The sequence below is a fragment of the Trichosurus vulpecula genome, chromosome 5 (assembly GCF_011100635.1).
Source record: "Trichosurus vulpecula isolate mTriVul1 chromosome 5, mTriVul1.pri, whole genome shotgun sequence".
In the NCBI taxonomy this organism is placed as follows: domain Eukaryota; kingdom Metazoa; phylum Chordata; class Mammalia; order Diprotodontia; family Phalangeridae; genus Trichosurus; species Trichosurus vulpecula.
The window spans coordinates 107086298-107109052 of NC_050577.1; the positions used below are offsets into that span (position 1 = coordinate 107086298).

General features: G+C 41.0%; 1 protein-coding gene across 1 annotated transcript in view; it reads left to right on the top strand.

Annotated features, from left to right (window-relative positions):
• The first annotated feature begins 13797 nt into the window (after window positions 1-13797).
• Window positions 13798-22755, top strand: part of KDM7A (lysine demethylase 7A) — a 102751-nt gene continuing 93793 nt past the window's right edge. The window contains exon 1 of the mRNA XM_036759200.1: window positions 13798-13991. Coding sequence (XP_036615095.1) covers window positions 13798-13991 — 194 coding nt within the window. The remainder of the gene's footprint in view (window positions 13992-22755) is intronic.

Here is a 22755-nt window from a genome sequence, read left to right on the forward strand (position 1 = left end):
GTTCTAGTAGCAACTTATGGCAGTCCTCCCTCTGGTGTTTTTGGAGAATGAGTTCCCTTCCTTTGTCCTGGGGCCTTGATTTTCTTTTCCCCCACTGAACTGGGCATGGAGAGAGGAGCAGGAAGGGGAATTATTTTCCACTGGTATATGAAGAGTTAAGAAGGATTATGTCATATGGATTTTTCTTTTAGTTTTAGTTTGCTAAAATAATTTAATTACATATTTAATTATCTGAATTGAGATGATTACTTGGTCTTTACTGTAACATTGTTTTCTTCTCCTATACTGAACTTGAGACTGGGACCCCCTGAATTTTTTATACAAATGTAAAGTATTAGTTATCCATAGGTAAGATGTCTTTTTAACTTTAAATAAGAAATAAGGATTCCAAAAATCCCAAGGCAGAGGTCTTTCATTGATTTACAAGAACTGAAAATCTAGAATGATATTCCAAGAGGCTTCATCATTAGCTGACCAAACGTGAAACATATCTAATATGCTCATTTTTGATTTATCTGATTTTTCTCCAGGTAACAATATGTACATCTGCAGGTAGCAATACATATTTGCTCTTGCCTGAAATATTCTTTAGGTTACATGCTTAACTTGCCTCCAACATCTCTTATTTTATCTTTTATCTTTGTTCCTTAACTCTGTCATGCCTATTTTAGGCTTAGCATCTCAGAATTCTCTACTTTTTCTCTAGTATTAGTCCTTTCCAATATCTTCAAAATTACTCTCCACTTTAAACTCTGGTCCAGTCCTTGAGCTCTTCTGTCCATTTGGCCTGTGATCTTCTCCATCTATGTCCTTTCCGACCCCCTTACGCACAAAAAAGTTTTATGGGGATACTTCTACTGCTAGAATGACAATATCGTATATGCTAGCCAGTTTGGCATAACTGTTTAAAGTTTTTCTAGGTCCAAATCTCTTCTAATTATATTGTTTATAATGGTCATTCGATTAAGAACAACAAAAATTGGTTTTTATTCCTTTGTTATTTGAACTGGGCTTGAACTTCAAAGAAAATTAATTTAATTCAGTTCAACAAGTATTTATTATGTCCCTAATATACACTAGCTTAGGTACTTCCAAGGTTCAGGCTTATAGGATCATAGATTTACAGCTGGAAGGAATTTCAGAGTTCATTTTGTCTAATCCCCTCATTTTATAGATGAGAAAAACTAGGGCCGAGAGAGGTTAAGTGACTTGCCTAAAGTCAGATAGATGTTAAGTGGAAGAGACAGAATTTTAACATAGGTTTGATGACTTCAAATCCAGTACCCTTTCCAAAAGAAGTGAAAGACAAAAAAAGTTGGAGAACTAAGCAGATAAATAATCTTCTTAAGAGTGAAAGACAAATAAATGGAAAGCAGTTAAAAACAAAGACTGCGATATCATTAAGTGTCGAAATGAATGGCTAAAAAGAAGTGCTGTAATTATTTAAAGAAGAGAAAGAGCACAAAATCTGAACCCTCTGGAGAAATAAATCAAGGTATGATTATTTACATTCTTTCGCCATTCTTATTTATATAGATTCACAAGTGCCTAGCACAGTGCTTGGCCCTTAGTATAGGACCTTATATATAGTAGACACTCAGTAAATGTTCAATGAAGTTGAGTCCTTGAAATATTGAGCTCTCAGAATTTGTAAGTGTTTCCTTAATGACCATTAAGAGCTACTTCTCTCTGAAATCAATCATAAATAAATAGAGATGAGGATGTTAGTCAATGGGAAATATAATTTATAAAGGACCTTTCAGGAACTCATCTATGGCAATATCGTTGTTCTTCTGTCCTCATGAATTTAGCACGCTGGTACTTTTATTGCTCTCCCTTAGTTAGCCCTGATTAATAAATCTCAACCTTATTTATTTTAATGTCTGATTGATAATATTCAATAACAAGTTAATTTCCAACATTATTTCCAGCACCTAGGAGAATGCCTCACACATTGTAGATGTTTTAAAAATGTTCATTGAATTGAATGGTTTTGATTAGATGATTAGTATTACATAAAGCAAAACATCAAACATAAATGAAAATGGACATAACTCAAAATACCAATTTGAAATAGATTTTCCTTCTAAATTTTTTGATTGTATTTTTCCTATTTGACTTGGTAAATCAAACTATTCACACTTTAAGGGAAAGGAGAGAGAACATTCATTTTTTTTTAGTGTTAACTTTGTTCTTTGAACCAATCCTTCTTTAAGATTATATCATTTAGAGAAAGAAAAGATTATATCATTTTGGCTCCATTGAAATCTGAATCCTTTCTTTAAATTTCCCTTGTTAATTAAAATTTTACATTTTGGTCAATAAATAATTTGTTAAAAATTCTACCTTTATGCGTTATGAGTTCTTTATACCCTAGCATTTGTTTAATTTTTATAAAGTTTCCATGCAAAGCTGAAAATATGTATACTTCCCATTCAGCAATCATTGAAGATCTAACATAACTAATTTTTCAAAAATTACATTGAATTTCATGATTTCCTTCTTGTTCATATTTTTGTTAGATTTGTCTAGGTATGAAAAGGGCACACTAAAGTCCCTGGAGCTAGCTAGCACAACTCGACTCCAGGGTTAACCACTGTGCTACCTAGCTCCAGGGACTTTAGTGTGGGATATGAATTTTGGGCTATAGCAACTCTTAAAGACGATCTACCAAGTCATGAAAGACTGCACTTTTCATCAATAGATACACACCATGTAAATCAGTTCCTTGAAGTATTGAAGAATATTATTTTACTATGCAGTTCACAAGGCTGTTGTGAGGAAAACATTTTGGAAATAAACCTTGAAGCACTAAAAGAAAGTGACTTATTATTCTCATTTAGAATATTTATTATTCCAACCTTAGTTAATCAGGTCATGATTTGCCCTCTGGGGACAGAAATAAAGAAATGAGAACTGGGCCATCCCTAGACAAAATCATCACTCAATCAAACAAAAAACCCCAATAAATACTGATTTAGTGCCTTTTATGTGCTGGACAGCTATTTTATGCAGTGGAGAGAGCACCCAGCCTGAAGTCAGGTTCCTAAGTTCAAATCTGAACTCAGACACTTAGTAGCTATGTGACCCTGGGCAAGTCACTTCACCCTGTTTGTCTCAGTTTCCTCATCTGTCAAATGAACTGGAGAAGGAAATGGCAAACCACTCTAGTATTTTTGCCAAGAAAACCCCAAATGGGGTCATGAAAGGTCGCTCCGGACTGAACAATAAAACAACATGTGCTAAGCACTGGGCTAGGTATGGGGGCCACAAAGCACAATAGTCTTTGCTTTCCAGAAGGTTACATTCTATAAAAGTAGATGATATTGTCTTCTGCCTCCTCTCCACTTTGGTTGTCTCTTTTTCCCTCCTTGGGCCATGATCCATGTCCTGGACTAAGTGCTTATCTCTCTTTCCCAGAAAAACTTATTAGTCTTCTTTCTATAATTTTAGACCCTTTCCTGTGTTGTTAGGTAACAGGTAGCTAATCTGATAGCTTTGAAAAGTATAAAGTGCTGTCACAAATGTAATGTAATATTATTATCATCCAATCCATGCTAATGCATTGGTGAGTGCTAATAGGTTAATATGTCGCCCCTCCCAACCAATACGTTTGCATTGTAACATAGAATGGAGAATGAGAGAGAGAGAGAAAGAGAGGGGGGATGGGGAGGGAGGAGGGAAGGGGGGGGGAGAGAGAGAGAGAGAGAGAGAGAGAGAGAGAGAGAGAGAGAGAGAGAGAGAGAGAGCGCCCCTTAACCCATATGAATGACCCTAATGTTTCAAATTGCAGGCTCCTTTACAAACTGGTGTTAAAAATATTTCTGGCATGTGGGCTTTTTTAGCACGTAGGTAGCCCTATATTCTATTTCCTCATAGATAAGGGTGGGATCAGGACGAATGGGATAGGATAGTTACCACCACAGAAATGCATGGATTGAATTCTATTATTATGTTGCTCTTGCTATTACACACATTTAATCTTGTATGCACATAAGGTATATTTCTTCTAGGAATTGAGAGACCATTACAAAGAGTTCCTTGCTTTGTCTTTCATTTAGGATGGAAAGTCAAATGTCTGACAGAAAAGGAAAAATTGAAAGTTTTGACTGAAGACATTTGCAGAACAACAGAAAAGTACGTGTAATTAAACAAGGCAGGCAGGGTGATAAGTGGAAAGGATGGTGGATTTGGAGAAACTGGGCTCAGATCCCACCTTTGTCACTTGCTGTTCGTGTGACCTCGGACAAGTCATTTCATTGGGCCTCAGTTTCCTCAACAGTAAAATGAGAAGGACGGACTAGATGACCTCTAAGTTCCCTTATAGCTCTAAATCTATGATCCTATTAACTGTATGTCTGTCAACGTGTAAAATCCATGGAGGTAATCAAAATCAATCCATTTTGCATTTCATATCTATAGAGAACATTCTGAAATGCAAAATGGATTGATTTTGATTACATTAAATTGAAAAGTTATTGCACAAAGTCAATGCAACCAAGATTAGAAGGGAAGCAGAAAGCTGGAAACAATTTTTATAGCCAGTGTCTCTGTTAAAAGCCATTTCTAAAACATATAGAGGACTGAGTCGAATTTGTAAGAATACAGGTCATTCCCCAATTGATAAATGGTCAAAGGATATGAACTAGCAGTTTTCAGAGGAAGAAATTAAAGCTATCTATAGTCATATAAAAATGTTCTACATCTATGATCTATTGATTATCTTAATCAAATCAAAACAACTCTGAGGTACCGCATCACACCTATCAGATTGGCTAACATGACAAAATAGGGAAAAGATGAATGTTGGAGAAGACGTGGAAAAGTTGGAACCCCAATGCATTGTTGGTGGAGTTGTGAACTGATCCAACCATTCTAGAGAGCAATGTGGAACTATGCCAAAAAAGGCAATAAAAATGTGCATACCCTTTGACCCAGCAATACCACTTCTAGGGCTGTATCCTAAAGAGATCATAGAAATGGGAAAAGGACTGACATGTACAAAAATATTTTTAGCAGCTCTTTTTGTAGTAGCAAAGAATTGGAAATCAAGGGGATGCCCAACAATTGGGGAATGGCTGAACAAGTTGTAGTATATGAATGTAATGGAATACTATTGTGCTATAAGAAATGATAAGCTGGTAGACTTCAGAAAAGCTTGGAAAGTCATATATGAACTGATGCTGAGTGAGGTGAGCAGAACCAGGAGAACACTGTACATAGTAACAGCCACATTGTGCATTGACTGACTTTGGTAGACTTAGCTCTTCTCAGCAATGCAAGGATCTAAAATAACTCCAAAAGCTTCATGATGGAAAATGCTATCCACATCCAGAGAAAGAACTCTGGAATCTGAATGCAGATGAAAGCAGACTATTTGTTCTCTCTTTTTTGTTGTTGTTATTCTTTTGTTTCTTCTTTCTCGTGGTTCCTCCCATTGGTTCTAATTCTTCTTTACAACATGACTTATGTGAAAATATATTTAATATGAATGCATACGTAGAGCCTATATCAGATTGCAGGCTGTCTTGCAGAGGGAGGGGTAAGAAGAGGGAGGGGGAGAAAATTTAAAACTTAAACTCTTATGGAAGTGAATGCTGAAAACTAAAAATAAATTAATTAAAAATTAATTTAAAAAATCCATGGAGGTTACTAAATTGGGGATGGTTTTAATGGAACCAGCCCATGGTCCTGTAAATTCCATGGGAAGGAATGGGGATTATGACAGGAAAAGAAATTCACATATGATAGGAATTTGAACACATCTGGAGGAAGGGATCAATTGTGTTCAGCCAGTCTGAACTTATAAGTTCTCTTATGGCTTCTCTAGAAAGACCTTTCATGTACCTCACCTGCTCATTTGTGTCTTTTGCATGGAATTTTCTTCCTGCCTGAAATCTAGATCTTGTCTTTTGGTTAGCTGGCCCCTGCCTCATAGAGTGTGTTAGGAATCTCTGGTTTTGACCCTGCTTCTGCTTCTAACGCTTCCCACTTCTTTTCCTTCCCAGCTAAGGTAACTCCTAAGCTTCCCGATAGCACTATGTTCCTTCATATATCCTGATTCTAAGGATGTTGGGTCAGTACTCTTGTGTCTCAGATCCTGAAGTGGGGAGGATTCAATACATAATGTGAACTCTGCTTAGCTTTGGTTCTTGTGCCACACCTACAGAATGCCATACCCTCCATGAGAACTAAATTTAAGGCAGCTAGGTGATTCAGTGGAGACTGTGCTGCACCTGAAGACCTGAGCTCAGATCTTGCCTCAGACCCCAGCTATGTGAGTCTAGGCAAGTCACTTGATCTCAGCCTCAGTATCCCCATCCATAAAATGGGGATACAAATAGCTCCTACTTTACGTAGCTGTTGGGAAGTCCCAACGAAATAGCATAAGTGTTATTGCTAAAGTGCTTCGCAAACTTTAAAGCTATACACACACACACACACGTCTATGTGTACCATATAGCTTTATGCCTATAAAGCTACATAGAGCTTTATATTTTAACATAATATATAATATAATTAGATATAATTTATACAATATTTAATACATAGCTATATATAAAGCTGCACATATAGCCATATATAATTATATATACACCTTTATGTTTTAAAGTTTGCAAAGCACTTTAACTATGCTATTGTATTTCATATACATCATTATAATTATTATAAAAATTCAGCTGGCCTATGTGATACCTGGCCTTGAATCCTATTCAAGTCAAAGGTAATTGCATTGGCAAATTGGAATTGGGCATAACCAACTAGGAATTCCCATCAGCCCAGGCAGAATAGATCCCCCACCCTACAAAGTTATATGAACAGTACCCTTCCAAGGTCACATGCACAGTATACTAATTGTTCCACCACAGCCCAGCCCTATAGTACTCATCCCTTGCCTATACCACATGCCCAGAATAGATATTGTTCTATTCTATAGCCTATCTTTATAAGATTCAAAATTTTTTTTTATACTGGACCTGGGATTTAATAAGTTTAGGGCACTCCTTGATGAGGAAGTTTCCTGTGCCGCTTCTGATTGGTACCTGATCTTCAACTTCTAGATTTACAGAGTAACTGAGGTTTCATAAGAACAGCAGGCAGCTAGGTGGTTCAGTGGATAGAGCTCTGGGGCTAGAGTCAGAAAGAACTGGGTTTAAATCCAGCCTCAGACACTTACTAGCTGGGCGACTCTGGACAAGTCACTTAACCTCTCTCTGCCTTAATCCACTGGAGAAGGAAATGGCAAACCATTTCAGTATCCTTGCCACGAAAAACCCGTGAACAGTATTGGCATGCTGTGGTCCATGGGCTCACAAAGAGTGGAACATGATTAAAACATTTTCCCCAAACTGGAGGCTCACACAAAGTCCTTGGGGAGAGTGAACTAAAACGGCAAGTACAATCATGAAGCACACGAGTGTACAACATGTTTAGCCGAAGGATATATCCTGACTACTGGCCCTAGAAATCCTTTTTTCTCTTTGTAGAACTCTTTTTTTTTTTTTGGTAAGATAAACAGGATTAAGTGACTTGCCCAGGGTCATGCATCTAGTAAGTGTCAAGCAGTCTGAGGCTGTCCTCCTAGAGAGTGTCAAGTGTCCTCCCAACTCTAAAGCTGGTGCTCCATCCATTGCACTTACCTAGCTGCCCCTCTTTAGAATTCTTAGGAAGATCTCCTGTGTGTTGCTCTTTACTAGTCTGAGGAATGGTGCCTTTCTAGAGTTAGTTACTGGCACTTCTCTACCACAAGGGACCTCATTCCCTCAGGCTGTGCCCATCCTCTAGTGATTATTTTTCTACAATGTCTGCAGGCACTTCTGGCATTAACACCCTGTTGGTCACTATCACTGCCTGGGGTCCTTGATAGGAATTTTGAAGTGACCTTGGGATCTCCTGACCTCACATAGTCACCTGGGCACTACCATCTAGGAATACTTATTTGCCTATGATTAGCTAAGAATAAACACTAAAGAAACAGAACTTGCCTCACCAAGTTTCCATGTGGTTGCTTGGACTGAAACCAGGTAGAGGAATATTTGAGCATGCTCCAAGGACTAGCCTGAATAAGCTGGTCTTTCCATGCTACACATAGCTCCCAGTTCCTCATAAATTCTTTTGGGCTTTGAAGGTGAGTCTACTTGTTCCTTTTGGTGTCAGAAATTTGGAGAAAACTTAAGAAATTAAAATATTCTAGGACATTCAAATATGAGATACGAGCATGGATTAAGAGGCTGGTTTTGGAATTAGAATGAAGGGGAAGATGTCAAAGACATTTTGGGGAGAGAACTGGCAGTTCTTGATTGAAGATTAGATGTGAGAGTGAGCTAGAAATGATTTGAAAGTTGGAAGTAAGGTGATGGGAGGGGTCATTGACAGCACTGGATAAACAGGTATGTTTTTTGACAATTCAGTTCAATATAAACATCTGTTAAGTACCTATGTGCCAGGTTCTATGCTAGATACTGGGAATGCAAAGACAAAAATAAAACAGTCCTTGCCCTCGAGGAGCTTACCTTCTGCTGGGAGAAAATGACATGTACGTAGATAAATAAATGCAAGAAATGTTTTTAAAAATAAAGAACTTTTGTGCCATGGGAACGCTAACAACTGGTGGGAATAAGGAAAAGCTTCTGGTGTGAGGTGGTCCTTGGCAATGTGGAGACATGGACTTGATTATTCTAGAACAGCAAACTTGTACTAGAATTTCTCCCAGGACTGCATCAAAATGTAGGAAATAGTTGAAAACTGCTAAGTGTTTAAATAGAATATTTTGTGATGCCTCACATATGTCTATAAAAAGTACATATTTAAAATTTACTTTAGAGCCATCTGTGACTTCATCAGTGGTACAGATCAAAGCACAGATAAATCACCAAGACAAAGAAAGTTTATCACCTGGTGGCCAGGAGCTTCTCTTTCTTAACCAAGCTGGTTCATAGACAAAAAGACACATATTCTGTTACTGGGCCTGTATTAAAAGCCTTTCTAGTCTGTCTGGGCAAGCAGTCTGATAGTAAATATTAACTCACATTTATATGATGCTTAAAGTGTACAAAGAACTTGTGGTGGTCACCAAATTATCTTTAAGTTGGCATGTCAGGCAGATTCCTGAACCACTGTGTACAGCTTTTGAAGGTAGGAATTGGGAAAAGGGATTCAGAGTAGAATGGGGTGGAGTTTCTAATGACTGGTGATGTCCTTGTGAAGTCTTTAGAAGTGGGCTATAACAAATAAGGAGAGAGCTCAACAGGTAGGTGTCACTGTTCTTTCCCACCTCTACTAAAAAAAAGTTATTAATAATATTAATATTAATTAATAAATAAAATTAATAATATTAATATTAGTTAGTTTCTTAATTTATATAACATTATAAAGAAAAATAACTTTGAAAGACTTGAGGATTCCAATCAATGCGATGACAGAATATGATTCCAGAGGACTGATACTACCCACGTCCCGACAGTCATTCAGCCAGTCAATAAACTTTTACTAAGTGCCTATGCTAAGCCAGGCAATGTGCTAAGGACTGGTGACAGAAAGAAAGGTTAGACAGTCCCTGCTCTTGAGGAACTCACAGTGTAATTGAGAGACAACTTGGGGGACAACCAGTAAAAATGCTCTCAGAGTTGGGAAGTAAATTGTCTTGTTTGAGAAACAGCAAGGAAGCCAGTGTTACTAGATGGAAGATTACATTACATGTAAGCTATAAGGAGATCGAAAAGACAGGGTAGGGTGAAAGGTTAGGAAGGGCTTTGTTTTTTTTTTAAACAAATTTTTATTGATTTTTTTTCTGTTTCTTACAAGTATTCCTTGTATCCCAAATATTCCTTCCCCTCCCTATCCCCAAGAGCCATATTGTGTTACAAATATATTTTTTAGAAAGGGAAAAAAAATTAGCACAACTGATACCATGTGACAAATAGTATTTTTTTTAGGGGGGGGACAGCGCAACTGATTGATACACCAAAAACATGTGCATCTTGTAATATCTGAGGACCTCCCATCTCCATGAAGGGTAGGTTGGGAGTGTCTTCTCATCTGTCTTCATTTGAATCCTGTTTGATTTTTATAATTTTGTTACATTTGCTTTAGATTTTTGGGTCTGTAGTTCTTTCCATTTACATTGTTGTAGTTACTGAGTATATCATTTTCTTAGCTCTGCTTGCTTCACTCTGCATCAGTTCATGTACATTTTCCATGCTTCTCTGTATTCATCACACACATCATCCATTACATTCATGTACCACAGTTTGTTTAGTCATTCCCCAACTGACGGGCATCTACTTTGTTTCCAATTTTTAGCCATCACACAAAGGGCTCCTCTAAGTGTTTCGGAGTACGCGAGGACTTTCTTATAAAGGGCTCTGAATGCCAAAGAGAGGCTTTTATATTTGATCCTGGGGGTAATAGAAATACATTGGAGTTTATAGAGTGGGAGGAGGGGAGTGACGTAATCAGATCACCACTTTAGGAAGAGCACTTTGGCAGCTGAGTGGAGGATGGACTGGAGTGGGGAGAAACTAGTGGCAGGCAGACCCACCTTTTGCAATGGTATAGGTGTGAGGTGATAAGGGCCTGTACCAGGGTGGTGGCACTATCAGAGGAGAGAAGGGGGTTCTCATGCAAGAGATAATATGAAGGTAAAACTGAGTGGCCTTGACAACAGATTGAATATGGACTTGAGATGCAGAATAAAACATACATTTTTAGACATGGACAATGTGGAAATTTGCTTTACTTGACTATGCAAATTTGTTAGGAGGGTTTTTTGTTGTAGTTCAGTGGAGGGAAAGGGAGAGAAAACAAATACTTGTTAATTAAAAAATAAAAATAAATTGGTTCTTTTGTAAGTTTTATTGTGATTCTCCACTTCTTCCTTTCTATTTAAATATCCTAGAAGCAATCTGTAGTGGATAGAAATTTGTTTCTAAGACAGGAGGAAGTCCTGACTGTGACTATGACATATAGGCTGTGTGACTCCAGGAAAGCCACTTAACTTTTCAGTGCTTTAGGTTAACTCTGTAGGTCTGGAAGTCAGAGAAAGTAAGGGGATTGGTAGAAAGAGTTCCTCACCTGGGAATTCCCTGTATTAATGAAATCAGGTGCAGTCCTTATCCTTTCAATATCCTAGCTCAGGGCTGTCCAAAATGCAGCAGCCCGTAGTGCAATTTATGCGGCTGCCTACAAGCATAGAAATTTACATAAAAGCTTTAGTAAAGGAAGCCGAGCTACCGCAGAGCTCTCACTAAAATGGCAAATCAAAATATATTGTCTATTGTTTCAATAAAAAACTAAGGTTGGACAGCCCTGATCTAGTTAGTCCATTCTGTGCTTTCAATTTTGAGGCAAATTATTGCAACCTGCCTTCTCTAAATGAACCCAAGTTTATTTGCTTTGGGTTTTTTGAAATGAATAAACAAGTCTCACATAGACCTTCAGTGGATACTTCAAGGGGTACTTAGAGCACCTAAACCAATTGAGAAGTGATGTTCTTTATCCCATGAGAAAATTTTCCTACCTTTCTAACCTTGTAACTTACAAATGTCTACTAGATCAGGAGCGGTAGTAATCCCTTAATCCATTTTATATTAGTAGTTTCAGTAAAAAAAAAAAGTCTAATACAGACATTATACATTTTATGCCTACATGTTCCCAGCTCCACATGAAATAGGATTTCACACCATAGGAGCCTTTCTCCAGTTAGGAGGGCCAATTAATGACTGGATCTTTCTTGACTTTGAGACGTGGTTAACTGCCTTCCTGTTTTCTGTCTTCAGGCTCAACCAGGAGATGATGATCTCCTCTTCTACCATCATCCTCTGCATGTACCTCTTCCTCCTATGGTCTTTTTAGGACTTGTTAGTTTCTGGGCCTTGCCTGCTTTATGGATCTTTGAATAGTATCTTACATATGATCAAATGACACGACGCAGGCAAAGGTACTTTGGAAATCTTGAGGCACTATTTCTGCCAGCTGTTATTAATCATTATCACACAGAACTTTGTATTATAAAATATTTTCATGTAGCCTTACAATAATCTCTCCCTTTTTTAGATGAGAAAAACTGCGGGCCAGAGAGGCCTAAATTACCCGGCTTGTCACTAACTCGGCCAGAAGGGATGAAATTAGAACCTAATTTATCTGACTTCTAAAGTGTTAGCTCTTTGGTCTGCCGTAGCAAGCTCCCTCTAAGCATACCCGAGGGTTATGGTGGCTCTTTGCAGAATTGCCCTCCTATCTTTCTGGTCACCCAGGCCGGCCGGTTCTTTCTCTGCTTTGTGCATCAGACGTCAGTCTTCCTTAACCCTGTATTTGTATCACCCCGGATATTTGTTGCTGTTCCTTACTTTGGATTTATAAACTTGCCTTGGCTGGCTTTCACCCTGCTTTTGCAGTAGCCCTCGGTATTATGATAATTTCGAATTCTACCTTCCAACTTCCTCTAATTGATGGTTCCTGAACATACGCTGAGCAATGTTGCAATTATTTTTTTTTCTCAGGATAATCAATGAAGATATTGGATGGGCCGGGCCCCTGGGGGTGATCAGCTTTGAATCTGGTATTATGGTAGATTCAGATTGTCTCCCACCTCATTTAATGCATATTACCTGAAAATGTTAAGCATTGTTGCAATAATTTTTTCTCAGGATAATCAATAAAGCTATTGAATAGGCCAGGCCCCTTGGGGTGATTTCACCCTAGATGGTGTGAAGTCTAGTTAGAGCCCTAAGTTAAAATCCGGCCTAGCTGCGTAGACAAGTCACTTAATCTCTCTGGGCCTCAGTTTCCCCATCTGTAAAACGGGGGAATCATAATTCCACTTCCCTCGTAGGGCTGTTGTGAGGATCAAAGGAAAAGCGCAGATTTCGAATCATCAAGATCCCTGTTAAATGCTCCCCGCCCGGCCCTTGGGCGTGCAATGAAAAATTCGTTCTGGGTCCCACCCGCCTCGGTTTTACCCCCAGAAATGTTCTTTTTCTGGCCTCTTCTCGGTAAGCTCTCTGGGAACCACAGAAAAAGTTTTCGCGGAATCGAGCGGCACCTCCGCACCGGCTCGGCTGGATGAGCTCAGTCGGCTGAGATGCGGGATGTTGTTAGCGGGTCGCCGACTGACGAGAGATTCCACCCCACCCCCATGCCCCTCACGCGTTTTAAGGATAAGCCGGAGATTCCTGGGGTATCTTTCATTCCCACCCCGACCGCTCAGGGTTGCCCACGCGCAACACTTTTTTTTTTTTTTTCAAAGAAAGGAGCAACATTTGCCCCCTTTCCCCTGCCTACGTAATTCCCGTGGTCTCTGATTTCTTAAAAAAGAAAACCGTAATAATCAGCGCGGCTCTCCGGCTCGGTGGCGAGGCGCCCCGCCCCTCCCCCGTCTCGCTTCCACCTCCTCCCTCCCCCTCTCCCTCCTCCTCCCCCGTGCCCTTCCGAGCTTCTCAGCCCGGGGCAGACAAGGAAGACTGGAGCGCGCGCCGGACGCCAGAACGTGCGTCTTTGCGCACGTCCTCGCGAGGAGCGCCGGAAGGAGGGCGCGCGGGGGAAGGGGATTCTGCGGGGCTGCCGGCGGAGGCGCGCGCCCGGCCGCCCGCTCTCTCTGTCTCTCGGCCGCTCGCCCGTCCGCGCGCCGCGGCGCAGTTGCTGTCGCCGCCGCTGGTGCTGCTGCTGAGCCGCCGCCGCCGCCGCCGCTGCTGGTGCTGCTGCTGTGCCGCCGCGGCTGCGGGAGGCGGCGCTGGCTGGCGGCTGGGCTCGCTCTAGTCAGCGGGCGAGGGAGCGAGCGAGCGAGAGTGTCTTTTAAAGATGGCCGGAGCGGCGGCGGCGGTGGCCGCCGGAGCAGCCGCCGAAGCAGCCCCGGCCGCGGTGTCCGTGGCGGCCCCGGGCCGGGCCTCGGCGGCGCCGCCTCCGCCGCCCGTGTACTGTGTGTGCCGGCAGCCGTACGACGTGAACCGCTTCATGATCGAGTGCGATATCTGTAAGGACTGGTTCCATGGCAGGTAAATAAACCGACACCCCCCCCCCCTTTCCTGCCGCTGCTGCCCCTCACCCCCGGCCGCGGGGAGCCGGCCCCCGGGTCCCGGGACCGCACGGTCGGGGCTGGGAGCCGGCGGCCACCGCCGCGGCCAGGGCCGGCTGCCGGGAGCCGCGTCTCCCTCCGCCCGCCGGGTCCCGGCTGGCGACGAGGTGGCGACCGGGGTGAAGAGTCACCACAACAAACAGGAACAAAGGGGGCCGGAGAGTGAAGTTGGCGGAGGGGAGGAGTTGGCGCCGGGGACCGCGGCTAGGCGCCCGGGGGGCTCGGGGTGGGGGTGGGGGGGACCTTGCCGGCCGCTCGCCCACCCCCACCTCCCCGACGGGGGTGGATGGGGGGGGGAACCTCCCCGCTTTCGGGACGGGCTCGGGGTTTGCCCGGATTCTACGTCTCGAGCTTCGCTTCCCTTCCCCCCCCCGCTCCCCCAGCTAAAATAAATGATGCTTGTGTTTTCATGGAAGCATTTCATCCTGTGCTTGCGTCGGGGGGCGCGACGTCGTTGTCGCCTCCAATCGAAAGCCCCAGCCCGGGGAAGCCGTGCTCAAGTAAACATAGCAACAGATGAGGAGGCACGGTCTGTCGGGTACTTAAAAAAGAACGGGAAGAAGCAGCAGAAGAAAATTCCATCTCGTTAATTGGAAGTTTTGGGCTCCGGGTCTCTCCCGAGGGGGCGGCCGGTTGGGAGGCAGAAATCGGCACCCGCTCGGATGCTTCCCCGCCCCCCCGGGGGAGTGGGACAGCTGGGCCTCGGAGATGGGGGGGCGGGGGGAGGAAAAAAGAGGAGGGGGCGGCCCGGAATCCCGGCCCTTTACACCCCCTCCCCGAAAGAAACTTTACAAAGACACTTCCCCGGGACCGACCCAGGTGCCCGTCGCCTCTCTCCCCCAGGGAGTTTCACTGGCATGAACTTTGGCCGATTGTGTCGGGACTCGGAGACCGGGTCGCGGCGGCGGCGGCGGCGGTCTTTACCAGAAGCGAGTCGCCTCCGCGTTTCTGGCTTTGACGTTTGTGGGAGCCGTGGGGCGGCCAGGCCGCCGACTCGTGTGTTTTGTAATCAAAGTGTGTGGCTAATAAAGGGCGGCGCCACAGCCTCCGGACTCCGGCGTGGGAGGGATTCACGGGCATTTAAACAAAGAAACTAGTTGCGAATAGGCCACCAAAGTCCTTATTTGGGGGTTCGGGCGCTACCCCGGGGGGACCCTCAGGGGAAGTGGGTTCCCTGGCCTGGGTTGGGTCGAATATCTTGAGAAAATCAAGCTGTGGAGTTGGTGGCAGATATGGTGGCTGTGATTGTAGGAAATGTCCTTTGATTGACAGCAGGACATTTAAATACCCCCCCATCCTCTCCTTCCTTCCCCCTCCCCCCCACTTTACAAAAACATCACCGGACTAAGCGTCTTTGGCGCCCTCCACTGGTTCGGGAAAGGAAAGCTGTTAAGTACGGTAATCTTGCTCGAGCATCTGTGCCCAGAATTCTGGAGATGCCGAAGTGACAGATCGGTTTTGTTTACTTCAGTAGCTCCCGGGGTAGGAAATCCTGGTATAAACAATCCCAGTAAAAAAAAAAAAAAACCAAAAACCTCCCAAATCTTTAGGAGGAGAGGTAATTTAATATTTAGTTTTAAAGTAGTTTGATGACCTTATTGTAACATAGAAAATTCACAAAATAAAATTTTGGAGTGGAAAGGGACCCAAAAGATCATCTTGTAGTTGAAATCAATGCTGAATTATTTAAATCAGGTGCACTGCTTACTGCTAATGAGTGATATCTGCCTTTTATTTTAAATGGGTAGAATATTTAATTGTACCATGTTCTGTGCATTCAGATATCCTATTTCTGCATTACAGCACATTTTTATCCTATAGTTGTGGTTGCAGGTAAACAAGATTGTATAATTTTCGAACTTCGACTATGCATGATATATAGATATCTTTTAAAGTATGTAAAAATTATGCAAAATTGAAAGTAATTTTTTGGCACAGTTGGTCAAACTTAGGCTGTATTTGTTGCTTATGTTGGATTAAAATGTAAGAAAAATCGATGTAGTCTGAAAAACGTTATTTGACTTTTAGACGTCTGATATTTTTAGTACTGTTGAACAGTTTGTTAAACTTATATTGCTAGTGGCTTTCACAAAGAAATTTGTAATACTGCACTTAACTGAATTTTAAGGGCAAAGAGATGAGGACTCTAGGAAAGGGCTTAAGTGAAAAAAAAGCAAATCTCCAATTTGAGTTAAACTTCCATTGCAATTAGAGTACTGAAATAAACTTTTCTGACTACAGATAATTTTCTGTCATAAACATTTGATGCTTTCCTTTGAAAGTAAAGGTAATGTTACATAGTTTGAAAATTATAACAAATCGGAGATTTTGTGAAATTGCACTAAATATACAGAAGAAATATTTTAAATCGTTAGCATGTTAATGAAATCTTGGTGATAGGGTCTTTTAATGTAGAAAAATTATTTTCCCATAACAAGCTATTCTGTGTGATACTTAAAAGAGCTGGTACAAATATATTCCATATTCACTGTTTGTGTACATGTATTTTAGCCTGGTAGAACATATACTTCTTGAGAGGAGAGATTTAAAAAATTTTTGTCTTCCTATCCCCAGTTTCTAGCTCAGCCCTTGGTACCTAGTTGGTGCTTAATAAATACTTGTTGATTTGATTGATGAAACAGTTGAATGCAATTAGACTAGTTAGGAGGTTTTTACAGGGTAATAGCTTATAAAGAGACAGGAATTCGGTAACCAGTCCTAGGGTGGCATCACGGAAAATAGAAAGGAGGCAAAGGAAGGAGGGATAGCACAGTTAGAATCAATAGATCTTGTCTACTGATTGGTTGTGTAGGATGAAGGAAGAGTAAAAGTCAGCTCTCAAGATTTTGAGCCATGGATAGCTGGGTCAGTGGTGGTGCTATCAACAAAAAGGGAAGATAAGTTGGGATAGATTTTTTTTTTTTGTAGGAAGATGAGGAATTCAACTTTGGACGTTGAATTAGAGATGCCACCTGAGTGCAGGGCTAGATAATAGATTTGGCGAGTCATCTGCATATACATGATAGTTAAAGCCACAGGAGTCAATGAGATGACAAGGGACGGAATGGAGAGAGAGATAGGAAAAAGAAGGGCAAGGACAGAGTCTTGGAAGGTTATGTTAAACTAAAAGTCTGTATTTCTAGGAGTGAATAATGAATGGGAAAGCATTTATTATATCCTTCCTATATGCTGAGCACTATCCTGAGCACTATCCTAAGCACGGGGGTCTACAGATAGAAAATCAAGATAAGTTCTTGACCTCAAGTAGTTTGTTTTCTAATAGAGGCAGACAACTATCTTCTTTAATTTATGTGGAATACCTCATTCCAAGATACTGCAGACAAATGAGGAATCCCTGGCTTTACCTATACCACCTCTTTGGGGATAAGATAGTCCATAAATTTAGTGAACTAGGGTTTCTATTTTTCTCCAACTTTACTCAAGTATCAAGGTTCTCATTTTTTGGAATTTGGTGAATAAGTTTGTTTCTCCTATTGATATATTTTGGAAAGATTTGCATAAAAGATATTTAGGTTAGGTTGTTAGGGTATATATAGGGATATTTCTTTATTTCATGGTGTCAGATGAATGAGGCATTTCTCTCTCCCATAAAACCTGTTGTTGAAATTAATTACATAGTTGAACTGACAGATTTAAATTTCTTTTCTCTCTTCAACTTTTTAAACAGCTCTGTTGTAAATATTGATGAACACTAATATAAATCAGAAAAACAGAAATTGGGCTGCCTACAAACTCACCCATATTCCCATTTAAAAAAAAAAACTCTTTGATTTAACCATTCCATCTAATAATCCTGTATCTCTCCTCCTGATTATGGCTTAATCCCTTGAGAAAGCTATCCCCCCAGAAGATTCTTCCACTTCTTTTCTTCTTGTTGAGTCATGTTCAACTCTTAGTCACCCCATTTGGGATTTTCCTGGCAAAGTTACTGGAGTGGTTTGCCATTTCCTTCTCCAGCTCATTTTATAGACGAGGAAACGGAGGCCAACGGGGTTAAGTGACTTACCCAGGATCACACAACTAGTACGTGTCTGAGACCAGATTTGAACTGAGGAAGATTAATCTTTCTGACTCCAGGCCTACCACTCTATCCATTGCCCTCAAGCTTCACCTCACACCCCTCCCCCCCAACTAAAACTACCCTCTCCATTGAGCTCTTGATTGCCAAATTTGTTGGCCTTTTCTCAATCCTGACCTCTCCGCAGCATTTGACGTCGTCGTTGATCACTCTCTCTTCCAGGATACTCTTGACAATTATTTTATCTTTCAGTTAAGAAGTATTTTCTTTTCTTCCCACTTCCCTCCTCCACTGGGGGGAAACAAAAAGAAAAAACCCTTGTAACAAATAGCATAGTCAAGCATAACGAACCCCTACATTGTTCATGTCCAAAAATTTCAATCTTCTACATCTTGAATTCATCACTTCTCTGTCAGGAAGTAGGTCACATTGTTCATCATCGGACCTCTGGAATTTTCATTGCATTTGGTCAGAGTTCTTAAACCATTTAAAATTGTTTAAGCCTACAATGTTGTTTCATATACATTGTAGTCCAGGTTCTTCTTTCTTCAGTCTGTATCAGTTCATACAGGTCTTCTTCTAGATACTCTTTCCTCACTGGGTTTTTCTTATATTGCTCTCTTCTCTTATTCTCAGTCTCCTTTGCTGGTTCTTTATTGATCTTGTACCCAACCCTGCATGTCAGACAAAGTTCTATTTTTCGTCCTCTTTGCTCTCTACAATATCCAGTTTGCTGATCTTTTCGGCTCCTTTGAGCTCAATTATCTCTCTGCAAATGATTGCAAGATCTATACATGTTCAACCTTAGTGTCTCCTGTGGCTCCGGTTCCATTTTAACAACTGCCTTTTGGACATCCTGAATTGGATGTCTTGCAGGCTTCTCAGACTCAATATGCCCCAAACAGAAATCTTTTCTCTTTCCACCTACACCTTCAAACTCTCCCTTCCCTCCAACTTTCTTGTAACTGTTGAGGTCACCAGCACCCTCTTAAGTCGCTAAAGCGCTGAACCTCATTGTCCACTTCGATGCCTCACTCTCTCCATTCTAAGTATATAATACATTGCTGAATCTTGTCATTTTTACCATCACAGATGTAGTCATATACATCCCCTTCCTTTTCACTTACACAACCACAGCCGTAGTTCAAGCTCTCATCACCTTTTGTCCGTACTGTTGCCTTCTAACTGGTTTTCTTGCTTCAAGTCTTTCCAGTCTAATCCACCCTCTGCTTCTCATGTAACCACACCGGCTGTGGCGCGCCCCCCCCCCCCCCGAACTTCAGGGGCTCCCTGTTCCCTCCAGGATTAAATGTAAACTCCTCCTTTGGTGTTTAACCAAGTCCCCTTCTTGCCTTCTAGATTTCTCATACTTTACTCTTTGTACATTTTTTGTTCCAGCAGCACCAGTCACTTTGAACACAACATTGTGGCTCTCTTATCTGTGCATTTTATTCACTCTCTCCTATCTCCTATAGGTGTGCTCTACCTCCTCAATTCTACCTTAGTTTCCCTGTCTTCCTTCAAAATGTAGCTCAAATACTGCCTGCTGAATCTGGATGGCTTTTCTGAATCTGAATCTCCTCAGCTAATTCCTTCTTTTCTCAGGTTCTATACACACACACACACACACACACACACACACACACACACACACACACACACACACACACTCTCTCTCTCTCTCTCACACAGTCTCTCTCTCTCTCTCTCTCTCTCTCTCTCTCTCTCTCTCTCAGAGAGAATCATTTACATGTTATCTGAACCATTAGAAGGTGAGCTTCTTGGGGACAGGTTTTGTTTTTCTTTTCTTTTATCCCCAGGGCTGAGCAAAATATTTTGCCCGTTACATAGTAGATGCTTGATAAGTGGCTTGTTCACTTGACTAGAATAATTAAAGGATCAAAAGACCCTGAATAATCACTCTATCAATAGATATTTATTAAGCACCTTCTGTATGTACGGCATTATGAGTATGTTAGTAGAATTTAAACTATTAGACCCTTCCGTGGCACAATGCCTACTACATGATGAGCATTCATAAATGCTTGCTGAATTGACTTGCATTCCTAGCTGTATGTGGCTATTGATATCTGAGTAAGTTATTGTACAGTATTGCTGCCTTTGGACATTCTGACCAACTTTTAAGTAGTTGATAGCAGTCTTTTCTACATTTTGGAAAGCAGGTGTTCTGCTTTTATTTTCAAATTTCAAAGTTTATTTTTTTAAATTAAAATTTCTAGTAGAATTCTGAGGGTTTTGCAGTATATGAAGGAATAAGTTTTAGGAATTGCTTATAGTGGAAATAGTGAGTGGTCTGAGAATTTGGAAACATGAGTTTCAGTTCTGGCTCTGTTACTGGCTAATGATTTTAGGCAATCTACTTCACTTCTCTGGGTGTCAGTGTTCTCACTTAGAAAATGAGAGTTTATCGGTAATCATTTATTAAGCATCTACTTACTATGTACCAGGGCTTGTACTAAGCGTTGAGGATACAAAGAAAGGTAAATGACAGTCTCTGCTTTTAAGATGTTCACAGTCTAACGTTGGAGACACCCTGAAAACAAATAACTATGTACAAACAAGATCTAGACTGGCTAAATTGGAGGTAATAATTAGAGGGAAGGCAGCGGCATTAAAGGTCATCAGGAAAAGCTTCCTGTTAGAAGATGAGAGTTTAGCTGGGACTTGAAGGAAATCATTGAAATCTTGAGGTGAAGATAATAAGGGAGATAGGGAGGAGGCATAAGAAAAAGACAGTGAAAATGTGTGGAGTCAGGAGATGAGGAGTGTCTTGTATGAGGAACAGCAAGGAGGTCCATGAAGTGAGTAAATTGAGGAACAGTGAGTTTAGGGTGTTTGAAGAAGTATCAATATGTATGTTGAAGCCTGGGGAGGGGGGCAGGGCAGAAGTTAAAGAGGAGAGAAAGACTATGAGCCAAACATTGAACTTACTGAGGAAAAGAAGGGTAGCGTCCTGGAGGTTAGCAGACAACAGCTACCAGTATTTTGAATGGACGCTAAATGTGGATGGAGTGAACCTTGAAGGAGAGGTTACTGAACGGTGATGGTATAGAGGGAGAACCTGGAAGTGGCAATGTGGAGAGAGGACTATTCCAACTCATCCACCTCTGGAAATGAGGGAGGAAAGGGAGGCCCCAGATGCTGTTGTCAGGAGGGAGCTTGGTCTCCGAGAGCCAAACGATGGAAGGACTGGGAAAGGAAAAGATTTTAAAGATGAAAGCAAGTTTGTTACCTATGGAACAAGCATTCTAGAGAGCACAGTGGAAGGGATCTGTCTTCCATGATTTCTAAGGACTCTTTCAACTCTATGAAGTCATATTACTTTTTTTTTTTTTTTGAGGTTAGATCTTTATTCCAAAAATGTTGAGTGTTGTTTTAAGCCCTTTCTCATTCAAGTTAAATCAGTGTCCCCCCCCCATAACAGAAATGATAATAGTAGAAACATGGGGTGGAGGTGGGAAGTGTGAGGAGAAGAATAGAACCTATCATAAAAAAACAAACAAACCCCAAAACCCTTTAGTATGAAATAGGTTAATTAGCTCAGGTACAAATAATAATTCTTATTTTTAAGAATTAAAGTAGTTGTTTCTTACTGTTTCACTTGATTGCTGAGTTTGTGACCTGATTCATTCTGAGGCATATCTTTATAAATTACATTAATTTATCAGCATTCAGATTATATACTTTGAAATGAAGCCCATATATTATCCATATATCAGTGATATTCTTTTAAATCTGTTTTATATTGTTAACTTTTAAAAAATTTAATTTTTTTGTTAATGGCTACTCGGGTAACAGGAAAAGCTGTTTCATGGAGTAACAGTTTGCATTTGATTTTCTTTTGAACATTTAAGTCCTTATCTAGTGATCCTGTACAAAAAGAGTTATAAATGACCCAGGCTGTTGTAGAAATGTGAAACAACACTGACCAAAAGACAGAGATAAAATAACACATATTGAATTTGTACATGAATGACATTTATTTTCCAGGAATCATCTTAAAGATTAGAACCAAGTGACCTTGTTTTGAGGTTATAGGATTAAGAGATGGGTACCCTGGAAATGATCTGGTCCAGCCACCTTATTTTGCAGATGAGAAAACTGAGGCCCAAAGAGGTCTTGCTCAAGTTTACAGAAATTCTAAGTAGCCAATGGAGGATTCAAACTCAGGGTCTCTGACTTCAAATTCAGTATTATTTCTATCATACCACACTTGTTTTTAGGAACTTGTTCTTGTAGTTCTTCCAACTCTTTGCAACCCGTAATATAGTAGTAACAATATGGTCTTGTTGACAGCCTGTTCTTGTGATGGTTAATACTCTGTTATTTGTGATTTATTTTGTACCACATAGGCATGTCATAAAAATGGGATAAGGAAATAATGTGAAAAAAGACCCTCTTTGTTTTGACATAGGACATAGGATAAGAACTGGACCTGTGATTTTACTGGCATAGAGAATCTTGGTTGAGGAAACCCATACTGGTGCAGGTTAGCACCTCCTCTGCAACTTTGAGTCTTAAAGAATTTTCCTGGCTTCAAGGCTTGACTATCTCTTACACCAGTGGTGTCAAACTCTGAAACTAAACCCTTGGCTTCATATTGACATAAGAAACTACAAATTAA